Genomic DNA, 23,961 nt, shown 5'->3' with positions numbered 1-23,961 from the left:
TATTTCTCCTGCACTCAGATGTGCTTTTCTTAGCTACAACTTTTTATTAATTAACACTGTGAGTGACTCTACAGTCTGACTGCAGAGAAAAGAGAAGCACTGGATTTTTAACCCTAACAGGAAGAAAATGGAAAACAACCTAGCTCTAAATAGGATGGGGTCTTTGTTTACATGTTTATCTCACCATGTTTTGTTTCTTCAGGTACCCTTAAAGGACAACTGTAGTGAGCGTTATATGGAGGCTGCCATATTTATTCCCTTTTAAGCAATACCAGTTGCCTTGCTGTCTTACTAATCTCCTGCCTCTAATACTTTTAGCCATTGACCCTGAGCAAGCATGCAGCAGATGAGGTATTTCTGACCTTATTGTCAGATCTAACAAAATTAGCAGCTTGTTGATGCTTGTTTCTGGTGTGATTCAGACACTACAGCAGCCTAATAGACCAGCAGGATAGCTAGGCAACTAGTATTGTTTAAACAGAAATAAAATATGGCAGCCTCCATATACCTCTCACCACAGTTGTCCTTTAAAGTGGACCTGAAGATATATATACAGTGGGTTGCAAAAGTACTCGGCCCCCTTGAAGTTTTCCACATTTTGTCACATTACTGCCACAAACATGCATCAATTTTATTGGAATTCCATGTGAAAGACCAATACAAAGTAGTGTACATGTGAGAAGTGGATTGAAAATCATACATGATTCCAAACATTTTTTACAAATAAATAACTGCAAAGTGGGGTGTGCGTAATTATTCGGCCCCCTGAGTCAATACTTTGTAGAACCACCTTTTGCTGCAATTACAGCTGCCAGTCTTTTAGGGTATGTCTCTACCAGCTTTGCACATCTAGAGACTGAAATCCTTGCCCATTCTACTTTGCAAAACAGCGCCAGCTCAGTCAGATTAGATGGACAGCGTTTGTGAACAGCAGTTTTCAGATCTTGCCACAGATTCTCGATTGGATTTAGATCTGGACTTTGACTGGGCCATTCTAACACATAGATATGTTTTGTTTTAAACCATTCCATTGTTGCACTGGCTTTATGTTTAGGGTAATTGTCCTGCTGGGAGGTGAACCTTCGCCCCAGTCTCAAGTCTTTTGCAGTCTCCAAGAGGTTTTCTTCCAAGTTTGCCCTGTATTTGGCTCTATCCATCTTCCCATCAACTCTGACCAGCTTCCCTGTCCCTGCTGAAGAGATTCACCCCCCAAGCATGATGCTGCCACCACCATATTTGACAGTGGGGATGGTGTGTTCAGAGTGATGTGCAGTGTTAGTTTTCTGCCACACATAGCGTTTTGCATTTTGGCCAAAAAGTTCAATTTTGGTCTCATCTGACCAGAGCACCTTCTTCCACATGGTTGCTGTGTCCCCCACATGGCTTGTGGCAAACTGCAAATGGGACTTCTAATGCTTTCTGTTAACAATGCCTTTCTTCTTGCCACTCTTCCATAAAGGCCAACTTTGTACAGTGCATGACTAATAGTTGTCCTATGGACAGAGTCTCCCACCTGAGCTGTAGATCTCTGCAACTCATCCAGAGTCACCATGGGCCTCTTGACTGCATTTCTGATCAGCGCTCTCCTTGTTCGGCCTATGAGTTTAGCTGGACGGCCTTGTCTTGGTACGTTTACAGTGGTGCCATACTCATTCCATTTCTGAATGATCGCTTGAACAGTGCTCCGTGGGATGTTCAAGGCTTTGGAAATCTTTTTGTAGCCTAAGCCTGCTTTAAATTTCTCAATAACTTTATCCCTGACCTGTCTTGTGTGTTCTTTGGACTTCACGGTGTTGTTGCTCCCAATATTCTCTTAGACAACTTCTGAGGCCCTCACAGAGCAGCTGTATTTGTACTGACATTAGATTACACACGGGTGGACTCTATTTAGTCATTAGCACACATCAGGCAATGTCTATAGGCAACTGACTGCACTCAGATCAAAGGGGGCCGAATAATTATGCACACACCACTTTGCAGTTATTTATTTATTTATTTAAGGGGGCTGAATACTTTTGCAACCCACTATATATATATATATATATATATATATATATATATATATATATATATATATATATATATATATATATATATATATACATACATACATAAACGTTTCACTTACCTGGGGCTTCTGCCAGCCCCCTGCAGCTGACCCTTTTCCCCCCTTATTTTGTATGCAGGGAATATTTTTTTTTTAATTGAGCATCAGGAATGTGTTCTAAGGGAGGCTTGTGTTTTGAATTTTGCATTCCACATCACAGTCATTCTAGGCCGTAGAGCTCCCAGAGTGAGGGTGTATAAATTGCACTCCACTCCCACAATAGACTCGGGCAAACTATTGTGATGCAGTAGCTAGATGTGCCTTTCCAGTATTAGGTGGCCTTCAATATAGCTAGCCAGAGGCCCCCAACTTTAGTTAGCCAGACATAAACCCTCCCACCCTGTGTCGATAGTCAGAGGAGCCCCAGTATTAAGCTGGCCACTAACGGTCCAATTTCTAGCGAAAAATCATTCGAGCAATCAGAAATTCTGATCGGAAGTGAAATATTGTAATACATCGTTCACTACACCATCAACGAACCAATCTTTGCTTCCTATCTATCACAAGTCCACAACCAACAAGAAAATCCAAATTTTGGTTCGACAAAAATTCATTCGGACAACATTTTTTTCACTCGTTCATAATCGATTGTGTCCACCAGTGGAGATTATTTACAACCAATCCGATCAGAATTTCTGATCGTTCGAACAATTTTCGCTAGAAATTGGACCGTTAGTGGCCTCCTTTAGCCAGATGTAGCACTCCAGCATAAGTAGCCACAAGATCCCCCAGTTTTAGGTAGCCACATGCAGCCTCCTGCAGTATAAGATGCTCCCCAGTACAGGTAGCCAGAGAGCCCCCCCACCCCATGTAGGTAGTTAGGAAACCCGTCATGTAGGTAAACAGGAGGTCCACCCTGTAGGTAGCCAGAGAGACCCTGTTTATGTAGCCATAGAGCACCCCTGTAGGTAGCCAGAGAGTCCCCATTTAGGTAGCCAGAGAGTCCTAATTTAGGTAGCTATCCAGAGAGTTCCCATTTAGGTAGCCAGAGAGCCCCCCCATTGCTTAGGTAGCCAGAGAGAGCCCCCCCCCCCCATTTTGGTAGCAAGGGTGACCCTATTTTGTAGCCAGAAAGCCCTGTTTTGGGAGCCAGAGTGCCTGTCGTCTTGGTAGCTAGAGAGTCCCACCCCTTTTGGTAGTCAGAGAGCCCCCTGTTTTAATAGCCAGAGTGCTCCTTTGTCTTGGTAGCCAGAGAGCACCCAGTTTTGGTAGCCATAAAGGGGGAGGCACATGCAGAATAAGCGAAGCAAGACTGGGGAGTATTTACATGAACTCACCTGCCTGGATCCGTGCACCACATTTGCTTTCAGTTGTCTTACATCCTGTCCCTCTCACTAGTGACAGCTTCCCCCAGAGGGACAGGATGCAAGGAATCCGAGAGTAAATGAAGCGTGTGGATCCCATCAGGTGAGTTCATGTAAATACTCCTGTGCCCTGGGCGGTGCCCCCGGCCCCTAGAAATGGGCATGTTCCAGAGACATAGCACTTATGCCATAACAGGCTATCAGGGTACATTAAAAGGAGGAACCTAAAGCACAGTTATCAGTACAGTGAGTTCTCATTTTATGTAAAGGCTGTGTTTTAGGAACACATATCTAGTTTTCAGGTTGCACAACTTAAAACATTTACATTGCATATTTGAATGATGAGACCTAGTGACTTATAAAGGTACACAGCTTTTGGCGGACAGGGTAATGAGGGAAACAGTGTGCTCATCTGTTGCCATCACTTCAAGATCTGGAGTGCTGGATCTTTAACCCACCCCATGAGCACATGCTAGCTTCTCGGCGGAGACAATTGCTACTTTGCCTGTGTATGAGGTTTTAATCAGCTGTATTTGCCAACTAACATAAGGTAACTGATCATATTGTACTGATAAACTCTGTAATGTACTTCCAACCCAAATCTAACCGTGGGTCAGAGCTATGTAGAGTACCAAATCTCAGTGAATCTCTTTAGTGCTTCAAGTGTATAGGTAAATCTTTGCAGAGTGGCACATATCAGTGAATATCTGTTGTGCACCAAGTTTCAGTCAATCTCTAAAGAGCACTACATCTCTATGAATATTTGTAGAGTAGCATATATCAGTCAATGTATGCTGTGTCCCAAGTTTCAGTGAATCTTTGTAGAGTACCAAATCTTAGTGAATCTCTGTAGAATACCAATTCTCAGTAAATATCTGTAGAGTAACACATCTCAGTGAATCTCTGTAGAATACCCAATCTCTATGAATCTTTGTAGAGTAAAAAATCTAAGTTAATCTCTGTAGAGTACCTGATCTCAAGTGAATCTCTGTAGAATACCAAGCCTTATTGAATATCTGTAAAGTAACATATCTCAGTGAATCTCTGTAGACTACCAAATCTCAGTAAAATCTCTGTAGAATACCAAGCCTCAGTGAATATCTGTAAAGTAACTCATCTACGTGAATCTCTGTAGAATACCAAATCTCAGTGAATCTTTGTAGAGTAACACACCTAAGTGAATCTTTGTACTGCATTGTAAGTTAACGTTAATGAAAAAAACCTTCATGTTTGGTGTATTATTGCTTTACTCCACATTCGTCTATATATATACGCTATAGCAGCATAGAGGGTGATAGCAGCGGCTGGGAACGCGGAAAATCAGCCGCGTTCCCAGCCTGTCGGCGGCTGTCGCCGAACCGGAAGTAGCCGCCGGTGCCGGCGGGGACAGGACGATCGGAGCGGGGCTGCGAGGGCACCATCCAGCTTCGGGGGGCTGAGGGATGCCCCAGGTGAGTAAATGTCATTTTTTTTTTTTTGCCTTAAGTATTCCTTTAATACACCTGCATAATTGGTATCATTTTAAACAGCTTGTGTCCATCAAACACAATACTGTAGCTTCCTCAAATATAGCCTTATATATAGTTTATTTTTTTCTAATCACAAGCTTCTTCGAGTTTCACTTTAAGACCTGCACCAGTGTAAATTAACCGATATTATCACAACCTAACTTTTATAGCAACCTGACAGAAGCAGCGGAAAGCGTACTGCTATTTGGCCGATGATGTTAGTGAATAAATAATTGAGCATATACCATTGTGGAACCACCTGTTTTTCTGGACCCCATATCAGTTTATAACCTGCTAAGCCTTTAGTTAGTTCTCTGACCCAGCTATAGTTCCTTTTAAGGCTTTACATCACACCTGCTATAGGGGAGAAGGGGGGGGGGGGGGTACATAAAGAAAAAACGTAAATAAAACCTCAACAGAATTTTCCTTCACTTGATCCCTGCCTTATTTTTGGCATATAATACACACTTTTTCTCCCTTGCTTATAGAGACTCTGAAGCCAAGAAAAAAACAGGTTTTTACTTTAAAAACCTGTTTAACATAATTGCCCCACCTAAAATGCTGCATCCTCGTGGCTGAAAACTCAATTAATAACCCCTAACTCCCGGGGCAAAAATCCATGACATTCCTGGTCCTGGATTTTGCTGCCTGGGGAGGCAGAACTTTGAGCTGTAGCTCTGCCTCCATTAGCAGCAATCACCGCTGATCGCCGCCTCTCCGCACCCTTCTCAGTGAAAGAAGACTGAGAGGGATGGGGTGAGGTGACGATCAGCGCCATTTGCCGCATGTAGAGGCAGAGCTACAGTGCAAAGCACTGCCTCTATGCGGAAGGAGCCCTGCGATGTGCCCCAGGGAGTTTGCGGTGATTTCTGGAGTTTTCAGCCGCTGGGAGGCAGCGTTTTAGGTTGTGCAATTATGTTAAACAGGTTTTTAATGTAAAAAACAGTTTTTTTCTTTGCTTCAGAGTCTCTTTAAGGCAAAAACATACATCACTTTGCTGTAGCCAAGGGACCCTTGCACTTGTACCCAGATCTGTAACCCTATGGATCAAGTCTCGCTCCCTACTAGCACAAGTCATGGTGGATGTGTACGCACCTTATAGTAGATTCACACTCCGATCTTCCTCTCTGCTGTAAAAGATTACCCATGGCATGATACGTTTCTTTACTAAAATTTATGGAAATCCTTAAAGGACATCCAAGATGAAAAACAAAATTATGAGATAAACTATTTTATCTATCCTTCTTCTCCTAAAAATTACTTTAACTATTTCACAGTTTTATTTTATATTTATATCTAATTTTTAAGTTTTACCTGTTTCATGGCCTCTTCTCTGTGACACATTCATTGAAATATGCCAGAGTTAAAATCTATGAACTATTGCCCCCTTTTATCCCTTTCCTGATCTCAGTAGCCATTTTCTGCAAGGAAAGTGTTTAATGGCTGTAATTCCTTATTAGTGATGGTTACACTGTAGTCAGGGGCGTAGTAATAGGCCCTGCAGCCCCTGCGCCCGCGGGGGGGCCCGCCCCCCCCCCTGGGGACCGCTCGGGGCCGTTTTGTGGGTGCTGGAGGGGTGGCAGCATGAGGGGAAAGCCTTGCCCACAGTCGGCGGGGAGAGGGGTAGTTCCCCCCTCTCCCTCACCTCGGGGCTCTCCCCTCTGCGCTCCCCTCCAGCTCGTAAGTGTCTGTGGGGCTGTGGTGGGCAGCGAGCGGCGGGCAGATACATACCTGCTTCCGTGCGTTCCATCGGAGACTTCTCCCTCTAGCGGCTGACGTCACTTCCGGAAGTGACGTCAGCCGCTAGAGGGAGAAGTCTCCGATGGAACGCACGGAAGCAGGTATGTATCTGCCCGCCGCTCGCTGCCCACCACAGCCCCACAGACACTTACGAGCTGGAGGGGAGCGCAGAGGGGAGAGCCCCGAGGTGAGGGAGAGGGGGGAACTACCCCTCTCCCCGCCGACTGTGGGCAAGGCTTTCCCCTCATGCTGCCACCCCTCCAGCACCCACAAAACGGCCGCGAGCGGGCCCCGGGGGGGGGGGGGGGGGGCCCGCTCAGAAAATCTGCAGGGGGGCCCGGTGGGGCCTAGTTACGCCCCTGACTGTAGTCAAACCCGGTCCCGACCCGGAGAGAAACAGTCACTTGCATACCTGATTTTTTACTCTTTCAAGCAGAGAAAGTAAAAAAAAAAGGAACAAAGGAACATAGTCTAGTTATTTGTGAGCTTGGCACTGTACATACACATGTCTATCTCATGTCACATGTCACCTCGGGTGTCCTTTAAGTATTAGCTTGCATTCACTTAGCAGGGAGCACAGAAAGAGTTAAGCCTCAGTCTTTCCTGTAGAGGCAAGGCCACGGGAACACTGTGAGTCACAGCTGCTGATAACAGCTAATTACACTCAGATGTAGCTAAACAAACACACACAGCTCAGTGCAGTGGACTTCTACAGCATTTGTATGTGGAATAAAAACTTTCCATTGTGTGCTGTGCAAGAGTCCGCTTTAAAAATCTCTGAGATAATGCTGTTTACACATGATAGAGGAGACAGTGCAGTACAAGGAGTTGGCAATTATTGCAAACTGAGAGGTAACTGAATAAAGAGGCAGTCAGGTTATGTATGAGTGGGACATCACAGAGACAAAACAAGAGTGTATGTAATCCTGGCCCAGGAGAAGAAGGTGTCAGTAAATGATAATGTATAAATCCATCCAGAGATTAGGGTACATTTAAAAGTATACGTTTCATATAAGTAACATTGGTTACAGCCTTGCCTTGAGTTCTATCTGCATGGGGGTTTTATGGTCTCCCTGTGCTTACATGGGTCTCATCCTATAACCCAGAAATATACTAGTAGGTTATCAGACGCCTGGAGAAATTGTCATGGTGTATGTGTAAGTGGTAGGGGGCTGGGGTCATAACATTGTAGGCCTTGAAAAGTGCTACAAAATACACTGGACATACTGGTTAGTGATAAGCACACACATCTCCTAATTAGAAACTTTCCACTGACTTTATGAGGTAATTAGCCTGAGCCAGTCAAAGCCTCTAGTGCAACCTTTCTCAACCAGGGTTCATTGAGGACTTTGCAGGGGTTCCCTAGCATTTTTTCCTCTGAGGTGAGCTGGCTCAGCTGGCAGGGTGAGAAAGTTACAAAATTATGTCCCTGGCATCTCTGTTTTCTCTTCACTCATGTTCTTCCCATCCTGAATTCTAGCTTCCCTACTTGTTCATCACTGGCACAATGGTCATGTGACTGTTTTGGCAGATTGCATTGGTGATGAACAAACATGTTGGATGCCAGAACTAAGGATGTGTGTACTGCAGATGAGGAGAAAAGAGAGAAAACACTAAGGCTGGGAAACTACACTATAATGGGGTGTACAATAATGCAGGGCATGCAATGGGTGCAGCATAAAGGAGGAAGATGGAATGTGGACTACCACAGTGATAAAAAGTGTTTAGCCTAACCCACTTTTAATGAACAATCCTACTATAAAATAAATGTCCTTCTTGCGCCATTAATTCAGGGGTTTCCTAAGTTTCAAAACATATTTAAAGGGTCCCTCCAGAGTACAAGGTTGATAAAGCTTTCTCTAGTGTGCTGCCTATCTTCTGGTTAGCAGCTGTTGGCTTTAGAGGGATCCTTGAGTGAGAGCATATGGAGGCTGCCATCTTCATTATCTAATAAACAATGCCCATTGCCTGACTTCTGTACTGATGCTCTGCCTCTGATACTTTAAAGTAGTATGAAACTCAGGATTTCTTCTTTGTGCTAAAAGATTATTTACAACATAAAATCTACTACCACAAAAAACTGTAACAGAACAGCATTTACACAGTTAAACACAGCACTTTGTTCTTCAGCGGAAAGTTTCTTACTTTAGTGGGCAGTTTCTGGTCACATCCGAAGAGGTGATAACATTATCTTTTGCTTACTTTCCTTCGTCAGATACATTTTGTAAACATTAGCAAACTGCTGAAACTGCGCTGTACTGAGCTGAGAACGAGCTGAGAAATGACCACTAAATAGAATTCAGTGTATAAATACAGCAGCTATGCAATAAAATGCAATGGCAGCTTTCACAGCAGATAAACTGTACTTTGGGAATTTGTAATTTTTAGACAGACAATATTACTTGTGCCCAAAAGCAAATATAACTGTGCAGGTAATAAAAAATAGGAAAACACATTTTTATTTAATGTTACGTCAGGGTTTTATCCCACTTTAAGTCACTGGCCCAGAATGAGTATGCAGATCAGATGCTTTGACTCAAAATCAAGCTCAGCATGACCGCCAGGAACTGGCATTGTTTATCAGGTCCCCTTTAACAGGGTTAAATTAATTTCCCTTTATGGGTCACTGGAAATTAATTTATGAGAATGATTTTGCTCATTACTAATACTATACTAAATATAATTTCACCCTCTTAAAACCAAAGATATTTGCAGTTATTCCACTTTACATGAGCAAGACGGTACTTCCGTAATGCATCACTTCTGCTTGATGAGTGGGCATGCAAATATGTCCTTTATGTCCCTGAAACGCCAAATACACCTGTAGAGCCACTGGTGTTTAGTAAAACCTCTGTAAACATTGAAAGTAACATTGGAAGATTTGACACGCAGCGAATGTAAACAAGGGAAAGAAGACTAGAAGAAAATGCACGGGGTTCTTTAGTAGTCTAGTCACTTAGAAAACATCTCTGTACTGTTCCGACTGTCTAATCTTAAATTACACAGCCTGCACATTACACAGCCTGATTGCTGCTTGCTCTAGCATGCTGAATAGGCTGGTGAAAGAACTTAATGACATATTTATAAAAGAGAAAAAAAAAATCATTGAAAAGGACATTTTGTTTTTTTTTTATGACCTTACTCCTGTCATTGCCTAGTTCTCCTTTTTATGTAAAAATGATAACTAGAAGCTGGACAGCATTGTTGCTCTCCCATTCCTGCTACATACGGTAATTGTCGTAGATTCTGTGTGACAGTGACTTTCATCTACTTGAACGGTGTAGCATTGACATTGTCAGTCTCTAGGTGATGATGTCAATGGATGAAATTGTCTCTCTCATTACATCACATTATTATTTCTGCGCATTTTCACTGCAATCTGTATGTATGAAAATGTATTCTAAAGCTTAAGTTTGGCTTTTCAGTCTATTGCACATTGCTAATGTCTGTTTTTCACCCTGCACTGACATGTGACACGATGAGATAAACATAGATATGTATAGTACCTAACCTATTTACAACTTGCCTGTCTTCCTTTTCAATTTCATTTCCTACATTATTTGCAAGGGTTACTAAATCAGTGCTTTTATCTGTGCAAATGGGAGAGTCGGATTTGCAGCCAAGTGCAGCCTGAGGCCGGCTTCACACTGCAGATTGGCGACAGTGGTGTGATGCAGCCCGGGGGCCACCCTGCCAAAAACAGGCCTTCGGGGAGTAACGCATTTGTACGCGTTAATCTCCGCCTGGCATCCGTGGGCAATCGGTGACGTGCGTGGAAGCGTATTGCTAAAATATGCTTCCGCGCAACGCTAAAAACTGCGGTAGGTATTTTAAATACACGCACGTTACCATAGACTTAAATGACTTCCGGCCCGACCTAGATCACTGCAGGAGCCATTGGTAACATAGCTATGCCCGTGCGTTAGGGCACTTCCGGTGCAGCATACCGCTACATGGGGAGTGTGAACTACTCCATAGACTTTCATTAGGCTGTGTTGGGGTGCAGTAAATGTACCACACCGCCCCAGTGTGAAAGGGCCCTCAAAATTATCAGGAGTCAACATACTTAGCTGAACGAAGCCTCCTAATAACAGGATGGTGCTGAAAAGCTCAAAGGGTCTTTATTTGTCTCTCTTGGGACCATTACTACTGCACATAGAATGAATTATATCATAAGTCTATTTTCTGTTCAGGTTTGCTTTAAAGGGACTCTGAGGAGTAAAAATAAATGAAATTGGTACTCACCTGGTATTTTCTCCAGCCCACCGTAGGTCGGGAGGTCCCTCGGCATTCTCCTGGCTCTTCTACCGGTCCCTCAGCTGCATACCGCACCGGCAACACCCGGGCCAGGTGTCAGGCTTCTTCTTTCTGATCGGTGATGCTGCACGTCATCATGCCGGCTGGCATGACAGTACTGCGCATGCGCGAAACCACTGCGCATACGCAGTACTGTCACGTCGGCCGGTGTGATGACGCGCAGCGGCCGGCGTAATAACGAAGAGCGTCCCCGTTCAGGAAGTGGGAGCTCAACACCCAGCGTGGGTGTCCCCTGTGTGGTAAGCGGCGGGGGACCGGGAGAAGAGCCAGGAGGACGCCGAGGGACCTCCCGACCTACGGTGGGCTGGAGAAAGCCCCAGGTGAGTATCAATTTCATTTATTTTTACTCCTCAGAGTCCCTTTAAAGTGTACCTGAGACTATAAAAAAAAAAAATTTATATACATACCTGGGATTTCTTCCAGCCCCCTTTAGGCTCATTGGACCGTCGCCGTCCTCCCAGGCCACCTGTATCCTCCGCTAGCCGGCCCAATAATTCATCCAGTTGGCGCAGGCATGCTCTGGCTGGGCGCGGTCCCACACAGAACGCTCCTGGCTACGAAACCACGATGGGGGCGCACGCATGCCCAGTTCCACCCCAACTGGATGAATTACCAGGCTGCCTAGCAGAAGATCCAAATGGCCTGGGAGGACAGCAAGGAGCCGATGAGCCTAAAGGAGGCTGGAGGAAGCCCCAAGTATGTATATATTTTTTTTTCTTTCACTGATCTCAGTTTTCCTTTAAAGGGAACCTAAGCTGAGAAGAATATAGATTTTTCCTTTTAAAATAATACCAGTTTCCTGACTCTCCTGCTGATCCTGTGTCTCTAATATTTTTTAGCCAAAGCCCCTCAACAAGCATGCAGATCAGGTGCTCTGACTGAAGTCAGACTGGATTAGCTGCATGCTTGTTTCAGGGTTGTGATTCAGCCACTACTGCAGCCAAACAGATCAGCAGGACTGACAAGCAACTGGTATTGTTTAAAAGGAAACCTCCATATCCCTCTCAGTTTAGGTTCCCTTTAAGTACAGCAAGAAATGAGTAAAGGGAGGTATATTTAATAAGCAGACTTTAATTTGTACCTTAAAGTGTACCAGAGATTAAACAAACTAAAGATTTGATACTTACACAGGGCTTCCTCCGTCTGAGTCCCACGCCGCCCGCCTGCAGATCAGCATGCAGAGAAACCCAGACTGAACGCAACTGAGCTGTTACCAGGGCTGATTGCAGCTGAACGCCAGACCGCGGGAGGACGGTATGGGACTCAGAGGAGCTTATGCTGCTGGAGGAAGCCCCTGGTAAGTAATAAACTTAGTTTGACCTCTGGTTCACGTTAAGGTTGAAGCAGGTCATTTGAGCGCCAGCGACTTTATGGTAAAATGGGTACCGGTTAGACCACAATGTTAATTTGTAAAAAATGCTATGCACTTGATTAAAACTGCTATATACTTGCATTATACATTTTAGACCCATTACAAGATACCACCCTAGTATGTACTGTGTAAGTTTTTACCAGTCCTTTAATGATAGTAAACAAGCTACAGTTTGTTATGTTTGGAAATGTCACCACTCCTTCTGAAGTGCACCCTCTCCATGTTCTGATTGTAAATTAGCCATCTGTACTGCTTACCTTCCCTGTGCAGACTGTTTTTCGCAGCATAGCTAATAAGAGGTACAGGCTAGTCAGGAAGCCACCTCGCCAGTTGTAGCTCTGGCCCCATTACACATGCACCAGCATAATTACAATATTACGTGGAGCAGCATGGTACCAAAGGGGATTATACTTTAACCCACATGGCCTAAAGCTGTGCTGGATTAGATCTGGTAATGGCGCCGGCTAGGTTGGGCTTAAGGTGGCCACACACCATACAATTAAAAGATCCAATTTTTCACCAATTCGATCATTTCAGTTGTCCCGAAAAACTTGAGAGCTTTTCTTTGTTTTCAAATAGATCGAATTTCCCATTTTTTTTTTTCGATTTTTGGAGATTGGACATGTTGGAAATTGCAGACCAACTTTATCAAGAATTGTATGGTTTGTGATGAATTGTCAATTACTTGATGTACAGTTCCAATCAATTTTTTCTGAGTTTTTAATTATTTTATTCATGATTGGAGAAACCTTTTTTTTTTTTCGATCAAGAAAAACGAACGATTATCCCATTTTTTCTATCAAAATCCAATCGAACATGTTAGAAACATCTTTATTTTTGATATAACGAACTAAATTATCTAATCGGAAATAAAATGAAAAATTGTACCATGTATGGGCACCTTCAGTCCAACACTTTGATCTAAAGAGGCTGAAACTGAGCTGGTCTAGATCCAGCAACAGCTCCCCTAGTGGTGGCCATGTTTTCCTGTATCAGACTATGTATTACATTGGGCTTGAACTGCAAAATGCCAATGTCGGAAAGGGTTAAATGTTTTTAAAATGTCAGAATAGCAACACCTGGGCGTACATGTATTATTGCCACCTGCCATCTTAGCGCCAGGTGAGCCGAATGACCGCTCCCCCTGCTGCAGCACAAATTCCGGGAGGCGTTAATTAATATTCCCCCTCCGAGTCGTAGCAACCTTATAGAAGAAGTCATTTGGGTCCGGCAATCCCTGGATATTTCTTTGGAGGCGTTTTATGCATCATATGAGGTTTTGTTATTGTCGGTTTCAATAGTTTTTTTGCCACCTTTGATAAATACCTCTATGTGATTCAGATATATTGGTAAATGATGCACGATTGTGCTTGAATACATTTATACCAGCAAGATCAACAATATACTTTACATGCAGACCAGTTGTGGCTTTGCATGTTATGATAGCTTGTTGACATCGCTGCTGCCTGTTTTGTTGCTTTTATATGTACGTGTCTCCATGACTATACATAGTGTGATAAGGCGAATGTGAAATTGTTCTGATAATGAAGACCAGTTACGATGCAAGTGCAAGTTGAGGCATTTCCATTACATGTTGGCGGCTTCAGGTACAGGCAACATTCCATCTGCAGTAACCCTTAACACAGTCACAGCTCGGAAGCTTTCTCTTGTCCTGGAATCTGATTGGTTGTCGTAGGTTACTGCATTTCACATATCATTATTGGGTTGCACTGCAGTGCAGAGTAAGAATAACCACACACCGATAAAATGTAGATGATCATTGTTTGTGATTCATCTGAGACAAAAATATATAAAGAACTGGAATTGATTACAATACAAACATTCCATTTGATTCAATGCAAACAAAATATGTACCGGTATGCATTCTTGATCAGTAATGTATCCACATTAGATTGAAAAGGAGCACTAATTACAGTTGTTGATTACTTTTACAATTGTGCTGATTTTGCTAGGTTTCATTGCAATGTGTGTCGCTAGCACAGTTTGCTCAGTGTATGTCACCCCTGCAAAATTAGGATTATTTTGTGTCTGTTACAATCCAATTAAGTTTATTTATTATACTTTCAAATGCTGAGTTTCTTCATAATATCACACAAAGGATAAAAAACAGGGTTTATTGTAAAATGTTTCCAATATATGTAAGTAACAGGCATTAGAGTGTAAAGACCTTCATTTTTTAATAATGTCCTTGTAAAGTGCATAATTATATGTTTAGTAATGCAGATAACAACCATGACCAACAAAAAGGGACATTTGATCAGTTTTGTGAGCAAAGTGATTTACATACACATATTTAGTAGGGGGTGCAGTCATGTCATTCATTCTTCGAAGCCGTATGTCTTTGGAATACCAGAGCATATTAGTAGTACCTTCAAGTACTTCTCTTAAAATGAACCAGAGATGAAGCACCATCATGTATTTTACCATATATATATATCAGTGGGAACATTAGAGAAAACACCTAACCTGCTCTCTGTTTCATTCTTCACTATTTAGCCTGCTTGTTATCAGCCCTGATAAAATCCCTGACTGAGCATTCAGTTAGGCTTTGCTCATGAATCTTTATAGCCGATGGGGGCTGATAACAAGCAGGCTAATTTTTTTAGTTTAACCTATATACAGTGGGATGCGAAAGTTTGGGCAACGTTGTTAATCGTCATGATTTTCCTGTATAAATCGTTGGTTGTTGCGATAAAAAAAATCAGTCAACTATATTATATAGGAGACACACACAGTGATATTTGAGAAGTGAAATGAAGTTTATTGCATTTACAGAAAGTGTGCAATAATTGTTTAAACAAAATTAGGCAGGTGCATAAATTTGGGCACCACACAAAAGAAATGAAATCAATATTTAGAAGATCCTCCTTTTGCAGACATTACAGCCTCTAAACGCATCCTGTAGGTTCCAATGAGATTCTGGATTCTGGTTGAAGGCATTTTCAACCATTCCTCTTTACAAAACATCTCTAGTTAATTTAGGTTTGATGCCTTCTGAGCATGGACAGCTCTCTTTAACTCACACCACAGATTTTCAATTATATTCACGTCTGGGGACTAATATGGTTATTCCAGAACATTGTACTTGTTCCCCTGCATGAATGCCTTAGTGGATTTTGAGCAGTGTTTAGGGTTGTTGTCATGTTTAAAGCACACAAATGATCCCCCCCCCTTTTCTCCCCACTAACAGAGCTCTCTTTTGGTTGGGGTCAGACTGCCCCCAAATGTTTGTTTGTTTATTTATTGTTATGTGTTTGATTTTTATTAACATTTCCTGTTTTTTGTTTTTTTTGTGTTAACATATTCCCCCCTCCCTCCCCCCGCCAGCCAATCCCCGTGATCAGCTGTAATAGGCTTCAGCCTATGACAGCCGATCACCTCTGATCCCCTGGAGGGGTCAGCCTTGTCACAGTACAGTGCTGCTGCAGATCACAGCGATGTGCGGGTAATTCACCGTCTAACAGTCTCCCGAGCGGCAACCAAGGAGGAGATGCGGGTGCAACCTGCACGCATTCTCCTACAAAACAGAGCCCCAGGACTTTACGCCGCTCAGCGTTAGGCGGTCCTGGGGCTGCCGCCGTGGCCACGCCCATCGGCGTGTCGCGTCAGCTAGCAGTTGAATACTCTTTCTAATAATTGGATTCACCTGTGTATGTAGGTCAGGGGTCACTGAGCTTGCCAAGCAATTTGGGGGTTCCAATTAGTTCTAAAAGTTTTGGAATCATTAAAATGACAACAGTGCACACATTTTTGCACCTGCCTCATTTTGTTTAAACAATTATTGCACACTTCCTGTAAATCCAATAAACTTCATTTCACTTCTCAAATATCACTGTGTGTGTCTCCTATATGATATATTTAACTGACATTTTTTAGCGTAACAACCAAAGATTTATACAGAAAAATCATGACGGATTAAAAAGGTTGTCCAAACTTTCGCATCCCACTGTACATATAGACAGTATTTTATGGCATTCAAAATGCCATAATACCATATTAGGCATTCAAAAAGCCACTTAAAGTGTTAACAGTCTTAAAAGTGTGCTTAAATTAACTTAAAATGTGTCTCTGATCAATTATGCAGTATGCTTCCATTATTTATTTTCCATTTGCGATCTGCTAAAAAGCAGCCTCACTGGTTATTCATTTACAAGGGATACATGTATCCCTTAATTATGAGAGAACCAATCAAAAAGTCGTTTTAGCATTAAATATACCAGCCTTTGTTAGTTTTTTAGTGATCCTTGTGCCTCAAAATTGGCGATTTTTATGGGCATAGCGTGATCTATTCTTTCAGACCGGTGTCTTATAAACCGGGAGACAGGGAGAGCTGATCAATCCACTTAGGGACAGTTGACCAATCCAACCAGTAAATCGCCTATATACTGTTAAATACTGGGTACCACATACAGCACAGCACCATTACAAGATACAAGATACAAGAAGGATTTATTCACCAAGTGCGGGGGTACCGTACTCGGAATTGCTTGTGGTACACATGGCTTAGAAAAAGTACACATTAACAGAATGTCCATATTACATATGTGGCTACGATACACAAACAACAATAGTACATTTTTACGACTACAATTGCTACCATTTTACGTTCTAGCAGCATTTACAAGATAACCTTGGTGGAGTCCAAACATCATTAACAGTATGATGACTTCGCTGTGTTAACGTGAGCTAGATACAGACTATAAGGCGGAAGAGCAGCACCTAAGGCAAGTGTGCTGATTGTGGACTAGGAGGAAGTAGTCCCGAGTCTGTGTTGTTGAGCAGTAGAACTGCCTGGGGGAAGAAAGAGTTCCTGCACCTGGTGGTCTTGGAAGGGATGGTTCGGAAGCGCCGGCCGGATGGGAGGCGCTCAAAGAAGCAGCTGCCAGGGTGGGAGGGATCGCAGGAGATCCTGATGGCCTGCTTCCTCATCCTAGCCGCGTGGAGGAGATCGAGAGGGGTGATCCGATGATCTTTTCTGCCTCACTAATGATTCTTTGCAGCTTACGTCTGTCACTAGCCATTGCGCTGGCATACCAGACGATGACTGAGGAGCAAAGTAGGGACTCTGTGGTAGCGGTGTAGAAGCTGGCCAGCAGCTCCCGAGGCATGCCGAACTTTTTAAGTTTTAAGAATAGCCTCTGTGGTTTTTGATGGTGTTTTGCCCCCATCTCAGGTCAGTGGATTGGGTTGTGCCAAGGAACCAGACCTATGATACTCTGGAGACTTCGGTCTCGCCTATGTGGACTGGTGGGAGAGTGGAAGGGTTCCTCCTGAAATCAACAACCAGCTCAACTGTTTTTGTTGCGTTGAGAACAAGGTTGTTATTCTTGCACCAATTGCAGATCCTTTCTATCTCGCTGCGGTAGCCTTGCTCACCGTGACTACCAATGAGACCGATGATTGTTATGTCATCTGCAAATTTGATAACCTTGACGGAGTCCGAGGCGGAGGTGCAGTAGTTGGTGTACATGGAGAACAGTAGCGGGGAGAGTACACACCCTTGAGGTGCCCCTGTGTTAGTAGTTCTCTCGCTGGAGGAGCAGTTGCCGAGCTTGACCTGTTGTGTCCTATCTGTGAGGAAGCTCCTGAGCCATGCACGAAGTGTGGGGTCGACACCGAGCTGCGCCAGGTTATCAACCAGGATGTCTGGGCAGATCGTGTTGAAGGCCGAGCTGAAGTCCAGGAATAGGATTCTGGTGTAGGAGCCGGGCCTGTCGAGGTGCTCCATGATGTATGCAAGGCTGACGTTTATGGCATCTTCAATGGACCTATATGCGAATTGAAGTGGGTCAAAAAGTGCATCAGTGGTGCGTTTGAGGTGAGCGAGGACTAGCTGTTCCAGAACCTTCATGATGGTAGGTGTTAGGGCCACGGGTCTGAAGTTGTTGAGGTCTGTGCTGCCTGACTTTTTGGGGACTGGTATGATTGTGGACCTCTTGAGACAGTTGGGGACTTTGCCTTCCGCAAGCGACTTATTGTACAGGGTTGTAAGCACCGGGGCCAACTGATCCGCACAGGTCCTTAGGCAGTTTGATGAAACACCATCCGGGCCTGAGGCCTTCCTGGGGTTGAGCTTGCAGAGCAGCCTATGAACGTCTGACTCCTGGACTGCGACTGGTGCAGTGATGTCTCGGTCACTCAGTGTGGAGGGAGCCATTCTACTCTTCGACCCTAGGGCCCCAAGCTGCTGGGGATGTTGCTCAAACCTGCAGTAGAACTCGTTGAGTTCCTCGGCCAGTTGAGTGCTCGGTGTCGCCTGTTGAGGTGGGGGTCTGATCACTTATAGACCCAGTCGTCTTATACGCCGGAATATACGGTACCCACCTAAGGGGATACTCATTCAGAAAAGGACTTTCTTCTTCTTGGGGAAACTTTCCACTACATTTTTGGCATGCTTCTTGGTAAAAAAAACTGGGTCGAAATTTTCCCAGCAGGGTCACAGACAGCAGTGATAAACCAGACAGAGGCTCGTACCATCTAACTCACTCGTAGGCTAAAGAAAATACCTACTTTTTCACTGTAAGCAAAACATCACAAATTCGTTATATGAAGACCTTGCGCCATGGAGATAGAGATTCCTTTTGCACCTTTATTATTTTTCCTAATGGTCTATTGCTTTGTCTTGCTGTGCCCATATCTTACACCTCACTCTAAAGCCTGGTTCACACAATTGATGGTGTCTCGGCTATTATACGTTCACACACTGGAATCTAGGCTAATATACTTTCAATTACAGTATTTTTCCATTTAATACAGAGTTCATGATATATGTTTATACAGTATATCAAGTAGAGATGGTTCGAACATTTCGACTGGCCCTTTGATGAACTGTTCACCCACAAACAGTATCTGCGTCTACTTAAGGGTCGGCGAGGTCTTTAACTAATGCGCCCATGCTGGCCAGTGGCGTGTGTGCTTGATTGTACGCCCGTGGCCGTGAGCACTGTGCAGATGCACACAGCATTGTTGTACGTAGTCGGGCACATGACTCTCAGCCATGGGCGGACAATCAAGGACACATGCTGCCGGCCAGCGTATTGCTTAAAGACCTCGCCAACCCGGAAGTAGAAGCAGGTACTGTTGTGGGTCAAAAGCTGGTCACAGGGCCAGGCAAACTATTTGGCCCATCACTAGTATCAAGCAACCAGAAAGCACATTTACCTGGCATCAGCAGATGCCCAACGGCGCTAAGACTCTCCTGGAGGAATAAAAGGTATATTGTATTTGCATCTGGGCGTGCACTTTGGCTGCTTTCTTGTTGGAATGCTTTATAGTCCACATACCTGTGTATTAAATGGCTATATTAATGGCAGCGTTCACACCAGCGATTTTAGAAACAGCAAACAGTAAATCAGTAAATTCAGATACGATGTAAACCTACTGTATAAACACACAGTGCTTAAGAGACAGCACAATTTGCTCTGTTTTTTCTGTGGGTGTTTTCTCTATAACTATTATTGTGTATGGGCTGTGGTGGTGTATAGCACTAGTTTCATTGTGGATGTAGTGGCGAAACTTGCTAAATGCCCGATTTAGCTGCCGCAAAACTACCTTGCATTGCCAAACCAAGCCAAACGGTAAATCCCACGTGCCTAGGTGGGCTGCTGTTTAGGCAGACCTAAACTCAGAACTTCCTCTCTGCTCTAAAAGATACGCAACAGCATAATAACCTTCAAAGAAAAAACATTTCTTTTGTTACAGCTGATACAAATCCCGCAATAAATCTGCAATGTGTCTACTTCCTGCTTTCACAGAAGCAGACATATTGATAAAATCCTGCATTTGCAAATTGGCTACTGTGCCATGGCAGAGGAGATTCCTGAGCTGACAGCTGAGAGATCAAATTACAATCACTGATTTGGGTGATTTAGACAGGCTAAACTCTCTGATTACATACAGGGTGCATTTCTCTATGTTTTCCTTCTGTCTTGTGCAAGAGTTCAGGCCAACTTTAAAATAAAAAGAAAGCCTGGGTGTAATCCTCTATAATAAAACCCTAATGTCTCTGCGTCCCATGTCCCTGTGTGTGTCCCACATGCGCTCTGCGCATCCGCAGGGACGCAAAGACATTGAGGCAGGGAACACACTTGTCTTTCAGTTTTCTGTGCGTGTTTTCCTGCATACTTTTTCTGCACACTAAGTGTGTCTCTATGCAGGAAAACGTGTGCGTTTTTTCATAGCAGCTGATGTAATTGATACAAAAAACTGTCAAAATGTGCAGTCATGATGCAGAATGTCATTTTTTTTTTCTGCGCGTGAACAAAATATTAAGTTTGTACTAGCCCATTGATTAGTCAAGTGTGTTCCCTGCCTGAGGGAGAGTGACGGGCGAAGGGGCAGGTGGGCGTGCGGGCGGGCACAGTGGCCGGAAATGTGCGGGTGCATGTGCACTGACAGACTAGTCCACTAGGTCCACTAGTTGGATATAAAACTTGTATTGGTGAGCCTGAACACTGTTTACTTTAAGGGCTGATTTTGTAAGTGTCCTTTTATCTCGCCAGATCAATATAATAGCACCTATTTTACTGCCTTTTCTTACAATCTTCAGCGAAGCCAGTAGTTTTACAGCTTGTCATTTATTAAGTATCAAACAAAATACAGGTTATTTCTGATCGTAAAAATAAAGAGAAGCAGTGCAGCAAATAAGCAGCAATGGCTTTAGTGGCAAAATCAAAAATGATTTGTCTGAAGATTTTATTAAGTAATATTGCTGTTTGAATGGAATCCTCTTGGGAACGAGTGTCAGTAAATTATTTGTCAGAAGACGAATAATTACACATATACTTTTTTTACTATTATGATTTAATATAGCACATTTCTCCTTTAGAATATAACTGCTTATTTCAGATGGCAGCAGTATTTTACATTAATAGTAGATGTGCATCGCACACCGTGATAAATTACAGTCACTATGAAATAGTGAGCCACTTATCGCTACTTGATGCTTTTAAGAGGCTCCATTATGAAGCTAGCTGCAATGTTTGAAAATGTTTAAGTACTTGGAGTAAACTGATCTAAATGTGCTCAGCCTGTATTTTGAATCTTTTGTGTCTTTCAGCTATGTTTAACCTCATACCAGTTGGCCTACGAGTGGTGGCTATTCAAGGTGTTCAAACGAAATTATACCTAGCGATGAACAGTGAAGGCTATTTATACACATCGGTAAGCTGCTTTTTCTATTTGATGTGATGTGTGTTAAAAGAAGCATAGCTTTATGACCGGATTGGCCACTTGGCAAATGTGGTATTAACCTGCCTAGCAGTATGAGTCTTTCCTGATTTTAGGGTCTAAAAGTGGTACAGTTTTTTCATGTGCTTTTAGATCCTAAAATCAGGAAAAAGACATACTGCAGAGAGACCTGCAGCAGTTCCTGCACAGACTCACCTCCACGGGATTACTGCTCCCAGCAACTTTTTTCTTTTACTCCGAGCCTGACTTGGTGTTACCGCCAAGGAGGTTAATCAGAAGGTCTGTTGGACATTTCTCTATGGGCTCTACCAAGCCGTTCAGTGCCACTGGTGGATTGGCATTTATGAATAAACTCTGTTGCCTAAATCAGCAGCTATAAATACAGAAATGGTTCTGTAGATTGTAGAGTTGCAATTTAAAGCAAACTTGTGAAAAACAAAACATTATGATATAATGAAATAAATGTGTAACATAGATATTGAATAGAACATTACTAGCAAAGAAAGTCGCAAATTTTTATTTTCAGTTTTTTTTTTTGTTTTTTTTTTAGAACATTGCATCATTCTGTCACATTTGCAGCTATAAAACCAAGCAGTAATAATGACCCTTTGAACGTTCCTGCAGTAAAACCTCCTCACAAGCTGTCTCTCACTGTTTCTTGGCTGTTTAGGTGCTTCAGAAAACAGGACTGTATAGCAGGTCAAATAGCTCAGAGACGCTCTTTTGTATAGATACGTTTTTTTTTAACTCTTCCTGTACTGGAAAACAATATGGGACTTTTCTTTGCTACTAATGTTCTATTTCCTAGCTGTATTACACAAACAATGAATTATCTCATAAGCTTATTTTTGTTTCAGGTTTGCTTTATATCCAGTTTACCTCATTAATTTTTTTAGTTGTATAAAAATGTAAACGCCTAGCATGCAGCTATACTGTAGATGAAGTTTACCTGCCAGTGATTTATAAAGGAGCGATGTAAGCAGGTAGCATGGAGAACAGATTTAGGAAGCTTGGAGTATGGAAAAATAGGGAGGAAGTAAGGAGATTGGAGGCAGGATGCTGATGCATGAAAGAGGGGGGCAGAAAGCAGGATGTCTGAAAGAGGAGGTGGACTGTAGGTAGGAAATCTGTATATAATGGAGAAAAATAATGAGCAGAAAGCATAGAAGCTGATGATAAGACGTTGGTATATGAAAGAAGGAGGTAAACAGTGGGAACATGGAAAAGAGAGGAATGAAACGGGTCATATGGAAGAAGGAAGTTGAAGTGGGTAGTGTGGAAGAGATATAATGGAAAGGCATAGAAAACAGGGGAAGCAGGAGATTTGGGCGCATGAGACAAGTGGACAAAAAGGGCGCCCCATTCACTCCCATTATAAAAATCGTTTAATGGGCGCCGAACAGGGAAAAAAGGGCGCCGGAGATTATTAATGCATTACAAACGGCGCCCGGAGATTTTTAATGTTTTATAACTGTGCTTGTGATGATTTACGTTTAGAAAATGAGCCCGTGACGAATAACGTTTATAAAAATACTAAACATATTTATCCTATTTAAAGAGAGTCTGAAGCGAGAATAGATCTCGCTTCAGACCTCATAGCTAGCAGGGGCATGCGTGCCCCTGCTAAAACGCCGCTATAGCGCGGCTTAACGGGGGTCCCTGTCCCCCCAAACCCCCTCCGAGCAGCGGGGGAGCGCTTCCTGGTTGGGGCAGGGCTAACCGCCGCAGCCCTGCCCCATGCGCGTCTGTCAGACGCGTACCTCCGCCTCTCCCCCGCCCCTCTCAGTCTTCCTTCACTGAGAGGGGCGGGGGAGAGGCGGCGATGCGCGTCTGATAGACGCGACTGGAGGCAGGGCTGCAGCCGTTAGCCCTGCCTCCAGGAAGCTCAGCTCCAGCGACCTTGCTATATATAAGACCTGAAGCGAGATTTAGTCTCGCTTCAGTGTCTCTTTAATTAAAACATTATTTAACATTTTAACCCTTACTGTTTTAAAACATTATTATTCACAAAATAAAGCGATCACTACATAACGTAAATTGCAATATGTTTTTTACAAATACTATTTGTAAAACATTTCTAAAACATTATTATCCACCCTAAAAAAATATTAATTTTTTTAATTTAAATTTTTCATTTATTAATGTTTGTAAAACATTATTATTCATAGGGGGTCTTAGGTTTAGGCACCACCAGGGGAGTCTTAAGGTGACCATACACTGGCCCGATTCGAGGCCGTTTCGACAGCAGATTCGATTCTGGGATCGAATCTGCTGCCAATCGTTCGCGCTAAACGCACCCGCCGATCCGATTTTCTCCCGAAATCGGATCGGTCCGTCGATCGCGCCGTGCGGGAAATTACCCTCGATCGCCCGCGGGTAGGGAGCGCGTCGCTAGCGGCGGCC

General features: G+C 43.3%; 1 protein-coding gene across 5 annotated transcripts in view; it reads left to right on the top strand.

The window, feature by feature from the left end:
• FGF13 (fibroblast growth factor 13) overlaps positions 1 to 23,961 on the top strand; it is a 553,717-nt gene that overhangs the window by 423,731 nt on the left and 106,025 nt on the right. For all 5 annotated transcript variants that reach the window (XM_068250991.1, XM_068250987.1, XM_068250988.1 and 2 more), the window contains one exon: positions 21,428 to 21,531. In XM_068250991.1, the coding sequence (XP_068107092.1) occupies positions 21,428 to 21,531 (104 nt within the window). The remainder of the gene's footprint in view (positions 1 to 21,427; positions 21,532 to 23,961) is intronic.

This window comes from Hyperolius riggenbachi, chromosome 8 (assembly GCF_040937935.1).
Source record: "Hyperolius riggenbachi isolate aHypRig1 chromosome 8, aHypRig1.pri, whole genome shotgun sequence".
In the NCBI taxonomy this organism is placed as follows: Eukaryota; Metazoa; Chordata; class Amphibia; order Anura; family Hyperoliidae; genus Hyperolius; species Hyperolius riggenbachi.
This window is presented reverse-complemented; position numbering and strand designations above follow the sequence as displayed.